The 8,351-nt window shown below is 38.7% G+C and overlaps 1 protein-coding gene across 1 annotated transcript in view; it reads right to left on the bottom strand.

The window, feature by feature from the left end:
* NELFCD (negative elongation factor complex member C/D) overlaps positions 1-8,351 on the bottom strand; it is a 16,288-nt gene that overhangs the window by 448 nt on the left and 7,489 nt on the right. Inside the window, exons 3-15 of the mRNA XM_009893595.1 lie at positions 8,027-8,142; positions 7,437-7,546; positions 6,268-6,377; positions 5,844-5,951; positions 5,138-5,290; positions 4,251-4,381; positions 3,666-3,831; positions 2,893-3,027; positions 2,212-2,351; positions 1,373-1,487; positions 943-1,038; positions 579-719; positions 102-231 (exon numbers count right to left, since the gene is read on the bottom strand). Coding sequence (XP_009891897.1) covers positions 102-231; positions 579-719; positions 943-1,038; positions 1,373-1,487; positions 2,212-2,351; positions 2,893-3,027; positions 3,666-3,831; positions 4,251-4,381; positions 5,138-5,290; positions 5,844-5,951; positions 6,268-6,377; positions 7,437-7,546; positions 8,027-8,142 — 1,651 coding nt within the window. The remainder of the gene's footprint in view (positions 1-101; positions 232-578; positions 720-942; positions 1,039-1,372; positions 1,488-2,211; positions 2,352-2,892; positions 3,028-3,665; positions 3,832-4,250; positions 4,382-5,137; positions 5,291-5,843; positions 5,952-6,267; positions 6,378-7,436; positions 7,547-8,026; positions 8,143-8,351) is intronic.

An 8,351-nucleotide genomic window follows, 5' to 3' on the forward strand; every position in this document is an offset into this window, starting at 1 on the left:
AGGCAGGCAATCCTGTTTTCAGCAATCCTCCTCCTAAACGTTATTTCCAAATTGTAACAACTACAAAGGAAGCACATACGCAAGGAATAAACGTGACTTACCTATGAACTCAGTGACAGGATCATGTTCGCCTTCTGTTTTAATAGTACCTGCAATACTTTCATTTTCCAAGATTGGAAGAAAAAGTTGTACGAAGTCTGAGGTATATGGAGGAGCAATCACATCGAGCACCTGAAACGGCAGATAAAAATGGATTATTCTTCCAATTAGAGGGGTAGTATGGACAATATTTAATTGACAATACTGGTCTTGAAAGCATACAAGTAGTTGCACGTGAGACCTCTTGTTCTCCATACAAGTAGTTAATTATGTATTCATGTGGTACTCTGTCCAGTACCTTAATACTGTCAGGACTAAGTCACACCCTAGTGAATACCAGTATTACAGACATCGCTCAGAATCCGATCTCATATCTCGAAATATTTCTGCATCTGAGACAAGTTGATTTAATATCCAAACACATACAACTGGTATTAGTCTATTTCTATACGTTAGTAAACACAATTTTTGCTGCTGACCTCTGTAACAAAGTATCTGATGAGAGAGATATCCGTATCTAGCTTCTCCAGGCATTTGCGGATATAGCTGACGACAGGCAGGACATAACCTCGACTGAGTAAGTGCACCATTCTATCCAAGAGAGTCTTCTTCAACTCCAGCTGATGGCGCGGGGAGGGAAGAACCAACAGATTAGAACCTCCTCTCAGAAGCGTGCAATTTTTCTTGCTCATTCTTACTGATTCAATATGCACTACGTTACGTTTTAACCATGACCATATTCCTGAATTAAACTCTTAATACTACTGTGACAGCAAAAGCTGTTATCTTGAATAAGCATAACTAACATGAAGGAACACAAATACTGAATCCTTTGAGAATCACCTGCTCCATTACATCAAGCTGCGAATGTTCTGTTTCGAAGAGCTTCACAAGAAGTTGCAGAACTTGGGGATGAAGCAGCTGATGGCATGTACTGATCTGCAAACAAGACAGGCGTTAGATCCTCAGAACTTCAATTTAAAAACCAATGCACCAGTTTTTATTACATGAGTTCACATTGGTGTTCAGTGCCAGATGTAAATTCTTTTAGAAAAAGTATTCCACCATTTCTTTCTTTGATGCCTAAGTTTTCCTAGTGTAAATAATGCTGAGATGACAAAACCAAATAAATTACCTCTGATTAGAAACAGCTTCATCTCTGTGTATTTACTGACTTACTGTAAGCGACAGGCATTCAGTGAACTAGATGTACTTCCAGTTACAAGCATCAAAACTCTTTTTGCTGGACAGCAAAATTTATATACACTTTTACCTCATCCAATAATGCCAGATGAACCGGGGTGTGATCAGTCTGCAGTTGGAAGTATCGTGGCTCTGACACTGTCCAATCCACCCACTTTAATACACCCATTGCCACCACTGGGAACCTACAGAAAAAGGTATCACTTTAGCGCAGGAGCATAAAAGACAAATCCAAAACAATCAAAAAAACCTATAACCAAAACGCTCCCAGTAAATTTACAATAAAAAAAAAAAATCATCATTCAGTACTTCAGTATATTCTAAGGGTTGCTAAAGTTTCAGTTCAACTTACAGCAGAATTCATAAAGCTCAAAAAGTTCTGCTTGAAAAGTTGCCAGCCTATCAAGAGTAGTTTTCATCAAGAAAGGGCGGGGCAGGGGGGGAGATAGGCTGGAGGAAAATTCTTTGTAGAAAGACACTCCCTGATCAGCACAAAAAGCAAAAAAAAATAGGCAACAAAATTCATGTACACTCCAAGTTTGTTTCAGTTTATTCAGTACCTGCTATTTCATACTTCTAAGAGAGGAAAGGACACATCTGTTGCTATGAAAGCTTTATTAGTAGGACAAAGTAATCTGTCACCTTTTTCCAATGGCAGAGAAAATCACGTTCTATGACACAAGAGGGACAAGTTGTCTGTGGAAGCCAGAATTCATGTCCCCATGAGAGAGATTCCAAATAGTCAGATGTACAATTTTGAAAGCTGCTTTCAGACCACAACTTCACGTACTCTACAGTGAGGATGTTCTCACAGAGTAGCCCACAAAGGCATTTCCCCTTCGCAGTGCTGCCTCTCCTAAGTAATACTTTCCTTCCAACAACAGAAGCTTGGGATCAGTCTCTGCTCACCTGATGCACTGATAGAGAGTGCTCAGTTCCGCAACCAACTCTGATGCTCCTTTGTTCTCATTGCAACACAGATTGTGAACAGTTTCAATGGCTTTTGAAGTTGACTTGAGTTCATCCTTGTTTATGCTGACTCTCTTGTTCTGAAAAATTGCAGAGTTTGAATGCAAGAGTCATGAATATACAGGATGCCTCGGTCATTTAGGGAACGGAATTGTAACCTGTGATAAGCCTAAGATTACATCATGTTTTTCAAAACTCAGACTCAAATGCAAGTTTCAGAAGAACTAATTATCAATGAGCTCAAGTACAAGGATGTTCACTTTATTTAATTCCCTAAGAATTACTTTATCCACTTCATAGAATTAAATTCCTCTTCCTCTGAAAAAGCACAAACGGTTCTAGTAGGCCAGAACTGCCACTGATAACCTTCGGGGCGTGGGGGGGAGGTGGGGGAAGAGGGCAAAAATACTCGATGCACTCAAACTTTTATGGTACTATTTGATCATCAGGTTCTGTATTTTTTGGTTATTTCAACTGAGAACAGAAACATTTCATACTAAAATAAAGAAAACAATCTGAATACATTGTTTTAAACTGTGCAACTTCACAACCATACGTTTTCTTCAGCACAGTCAGGCCACTGTAGGTAAAAATAATGTTATCCACAGAACCAAACATTACCTTTTTCCACATCTCTACTACACTAGCTGCATATGCCAGTATGTGAATATATTTATGTTTGTGGTCCTGGTTGATCTTAGCACCTGGCTTAAACAATGACTGCATGAAGAGGTCCAGAAAGGCAGGTACTCGAATCTGTGAAGAAAATTAATAGTTTATTAGAGCCTGAGAATTTTGAGAGGTGACTAAAAACATAGGTTTTGCATCTGATATAACTTGCATAGAATGAGATAACATTCTCCCTTGGGAGTAGGTTAGATGATAGTTTTCTGAAGAGACTTTTGACAAAAAAAACCAACCCAAACAACCAAAGAAAAGAAACAGAGTTACAGACTATATCGCTAAAGTATCTAAATGCCATTTGTTACCAAAACTCAGGTTAGAACAAGGTAGTGAGAAACGTGACACATGCTATTTAGGCCTGCTTATAACAAATTTCAAAACTGGGTGGTTTTTTTTAATAACTTTTTATTTTTTGTTAAAAAAGTTAACTAGTTCCTTGACATCTTTATCTCCTATTGACTAGTTCTTTAATGAATTCAATTATATGTAAAAAGACAACTTAGAATGATTAAAAAAAAAAAAAAAATAAAGAAGCTAACGCGAAACAGAGTACAAGTAGTAGTTTCACATGTAGACATCACTTAAAATGATAGAAGGATGAGTCCAAGTGCTAACTTCTGTTTTGTGCCAAAAGGGCACTTAGCACAACAAGACCTCATATTTCTGAGTGCTACTGAAGTTTCAGATGTTATGAAAAGATAACTACTAACCAGTTCTACTGGAGGTGGGTCCATGCTTGTAAACATTTTGAACAGGACAGTGATATCTGCTGGATTCAGAGCTCCTTTGGACAACATCGCACCAAGAGCCTGACATGCTCGTGGATAGGAGGCTGCAGTGCCCAATGCTAAAGTGATCTGACTGGCATCATGGCCTCTAGATGAAGAGCAAACATACATAACAGCTTATTTTCTTAATTCAGACACTTCAGTAAAATTTTAGCCTCACTAAGTTAATAGGGCATGTAATGCCTTCTGGCAGAACCCCTTATCCTGGGCAGTTATAGAAATAGGCCTATATTTCCCTTATTTGTTTCTAGAATATTTGTAGAATAATTAAAACATATTTTTTTAACAGACGGAAACTTCAGTTCTTTGCTCTTCTTATTTCACATCTCCCAGTGCACAACATTGAACTTTTCTGTTAGTCTATGCATGAAAGCTTGCTACAAGAACTGCTCGTTTGCAGCTAAGAATTCTGCTTTTGCTGGTAAAAGGTAGTCAAGAACGAGCAGAAGATAGCAGTTTACAAGTTCTGGTGACTTACATGTCACTAATGATATAACTGCCACTTACTTCTCATGAGCATATCGCTGAACCTCCTGAGCAATCCGTCTGACAGCGGACCCTCCTTGCTCTTCTTGAGCTAATATGGACATCATAGATTGAGCGAAAAGGTAAGTGTGCTCTCCATGGCACACCATCTTCTGTGGAAGCACACATCAAAATATTACCAGTCAACAAGAAACATGCAAGTATGTTTCTGCGATTACATTGCCACAATAGCAAAGATTTCATTGAAATCTACTAGTCAAAGGAAAAAAAACAACACACAAAACCAACACACAAACAACTACAGAAGAAAACCAAAAACCCAACACCCAAGAAGCATAGAAAAACATAGTATCACTATGCATTGATACCATGCAAGAAGAGATGGCTAAATTGAGAACTTTCTTTCTTAAATGCCAAAATTGAGAGCAAATTCTATCCTACTTACACTCAGTACTTTCTCTGCAATGTTTAAAAAGTAAGAGAAGTACAGAGCCATTCAAAAATCATTATGCTGTTTCTCAACACAGAACATACGCTGAGTTGATTCAGATGGCAACTTTCACACTGATGTGGATGATAAAAGAATTATTTTCATTTGCCAGGGGACTAACTAGAGTGATCTTTAGATCTTACACTAAATGTGAAAGGCAACAGTTCTACATTTACCTTTTTTACAAACCATTTAATAAATACCAGAAGTGTCACATAAGCAACCCAAAGAATTCTTTGGCACAGACTGATCAAAAAGCACAAATTTCTATTTTTGAACTCATATATACCTCCTCTTCATAAGATTTTGTAAGACTTGATAAGATGTCAAGATTCTCTACAATCCTGTAACAATCTGTATACCCTAACCAGAAAGGAAAACATTATTTTCTTTCCACATAAAAAAGAGAAAAACTTACAGCAAACTCAGGGAGATTTTTTTCAAGGTTTTCTTCTCCTCCATCTAAAATTGTTGCCAGAGATGTACGCAGGACTCTGGAAAATACTTCCAGTTGCTGACATGCTGTTGAAACACTGGTTATTTCCCCTTGATATCCAGCATCAGATATAAGCTACAAAACCAAAAATATCACAGAAAACTTGTATTGTTTATATTTCAGATATCCTAACATGTCTAGAAGAACACACAGAATCTAAGATTTGCCTCTGCATACACTTACTGAAATTCACGTTCATCTTTTAGACTACGGCAAAGGAAACTGATAAAGATGTAGCAAAAATAAAGTAAACCATAATGATACAAGAATACTTCAGACCACACCAAGATATAACATTCTTTCTGTCACAGAAACATACAAAACTGACTGAAATGTTCCACTGCACCAGAAATCCTGAATTTTCAAACACAGATCAAAGAAAAAAGAAAAACAACAACCCTCCCCAAAAAGCTTGAAAAGCAGTACTTCAAACTGGAAACTACACTTACTGCTTGCAAGCTGTAACATAATTCCTCCCACCACTACGTATTTGTACTGTTCTGACACTTGAATAAACAGTGTTATGCAGGAATACATAAAAGACACAGGCAAGACCACAGCCAATATTTGATGCCAGAACAATTAGCCCTTTATGGATATTCTCATTTATCAGACTTGAGTATACTACCTTAACAGTAAAATTAAGCATTAAACAGTCGGGATGGGCTTCTGCCAACTTGTAAAAGAGATCTCTCCACGTAGTATGTGCTATCATTTGCTCAAGCCAGGCTGGAGTCTGAAAAGAGCAGAGCAATAGAGAGAAATGTAAGAATATCTAGTTGTCAAGATCATTAAAAGCCTTTTACCTCTCAGGGGTCCTGCGAGTTGCTATACAGGACTTTATTACAAAGGAGGATGCAGTCGAAGTTATTAAGTTCTCTAAGCCTCTGAGGACTCCCGTGAGACAGCTGGTTTTCTGAAACCAGTTGTCTCTTAACCAAAAAGCTTTGAAGATACAATTTCCCTTCCCCCACCATCTACTAGTCCATCGGATCACGGCATTTATGTAGGATCCACTCATGTAAAGACAGAAACACGGATTCCATGCACACCTCTCCTTCCTCTGTAAAGATGGAATCTGCTTTCCGAGGGTCAAAATGCTTGATAAGTAAGCTCTTTAAATGGTTTTCTACAGTCTCCTGAACTTGCACTGGCTCAACACCTGTATAGAAGGAACAAAAAACTTGGCAGATGCAATCCAATCAAACATAGCAGCAACATCTTCAATTTTTCAATAAGAACAGAAACTACTCAGAGATTTATCAACACACAGAAGATGACCGGAGAGCCATCAGTTCTACTATCAAGCCAAAATTAAACAGACAGATTTAGAGATTCTCGATCTTTCTTCCTAAATGCAGACTGTTCATGGTCACAGGCAGGGTACACTAGTCCTTTTCTCCTTGTTCTCTTAATCAGTCATGCAAACAGCAATGCCAGTCATCTCACAAGACTGCTACTGGGTGCGATACCAAAATGCATATATCTTAAACACAAAAGGGATTACCAGGGCTGGTGCACAAACCCACCTTACTACAGACTAAAGTCCATCCTTTTAATATATTGGCTAGCAGCAGCTTTGATAGCATACTACAAAACAATACACAAAGTAGTAATGAGGAGCTCTAAGTTTCTGAGATCAGACGATAATAATTCCAATAATTTGTAAACAAAAGTTTACACTAGCTAAGCACAAAGATACCACAAGATAATGCTAAACATTGGAACTAGATGATCTTTAAGGTCCCTTCCAACCTAAGCCATTTTATGTCTTGCAAGAGGTTGCTGAAGAATTCATAAGCAGACTGGCAATACGGAAGTCTTGTCTCAGAGAATACAGGCATCCATGAATGCTGATAGGGAATAGTAACTAGTAATAAGGTAATTGTTTTTCAATATTAATTATATAATACTACTACAGAATATCAAATATTGCTAACACCATCTACATAACAGTGCCCTTGTGCATGAAAACAAAAAGACACTATAGTTTATGCAGTTGCTTCAGCTATATTGCCCTTTATAATACAGTTTGTGGGCATTACAAAATATTGGTTAACAGATTACTTATTCTCTGAGCAGGATAAATGTATTATTATAAAGAACAAAGACAACTTTATAATGATCCACTTCCTGAGTATGAACAAATTTGTCACTAATTCAGATATTTCTGACAAAAGAAAGGCTACAGGCCCAAATTGTACTGTATCACTTATCATACCTGTTTGAATGAGCCACTCTGCCAGCAAATTTACAGTTTGTGCCACTGCAGTGTAGTTTTCAGAGAGGAGCTGGATAACATTCTCTGGAGAACCTCCTGCTTGGAAATATCTGATGAAAGGATTGGAGAAGAACTATTTGAAAGTCATATTAAAAAAAAAAAACCCAAACCAACTGAACTCTAAACAAAGGGAAAACAATAGCATCATTTACATTTATCTATTTTCAGACACACTTCCATCCAAAGTAATAACACTGCAGAGAATCATAGAGTAGTCTGGGTTGTCAGGGACCTTTAAAGGCCATCGAGCCCAACCCCCTGCCATGGGCAGAGACATCTTCAACTGGATCAGGTTGCTCAGAGCCCCGTCCAACCTGGCCTGGGATGTTTCCAGGGATGGGGCAGCCACCACCTCTCTGGGCATCCTGGGCCAGGGTTTCACCACCCTCAGTGCAAAAAAAATTCTTCATTATATCTAGTCTAGATCTCTCCTCTTTCAGTTTAAAACCATTACCGCTTGCCCAATTGCTACAGGCCCTATCTACACTACAGGCATCTGTAACACGTAACACACATAAGGTTACACTCACCTCTTCAACGTGTTAAATATAGACGGCTCCATTATATAGTCTGGGGTTGAAAATTTCTTCAGGCATTCTTGCTGGACTTCAGCATCATCTTCTCCCTCTCCATCTTCATCATCTTGCTATCGCAAGCACAGCCAAGTCAGCCAGCTCCCCTCCCGTTTACCCCCTCCGCTCCCATACTGGGGATATTTTTGCCCACGGAAACTCACACACCGCAGTTTACCGAGCAAGCGACCTGCTCCCCTGACAGACACGGCTTCTTAGCCGACACGGCGCAAACCCAACACCGCCTTCCAGTTGTTTTCCTCCTCCAGTTGCTCAAGCCCCA

This window comes from Charadrius vociferus, unplaced genomic scaffold (assembly GCF_000708025.1).
Source record: "Charadrius vociferus isolate BGI_N301 unplaced genomic scaffold, ASM70802v2 scaffold259, whole genome shotgun sequence".
In the NCBI taxonomy this organism is placed as follows: Eukaryota; Metazoa; Chordata; class Aves; order Charadriiformes; family Charadriidae; genus Charadrius; species Charadrius vociferus.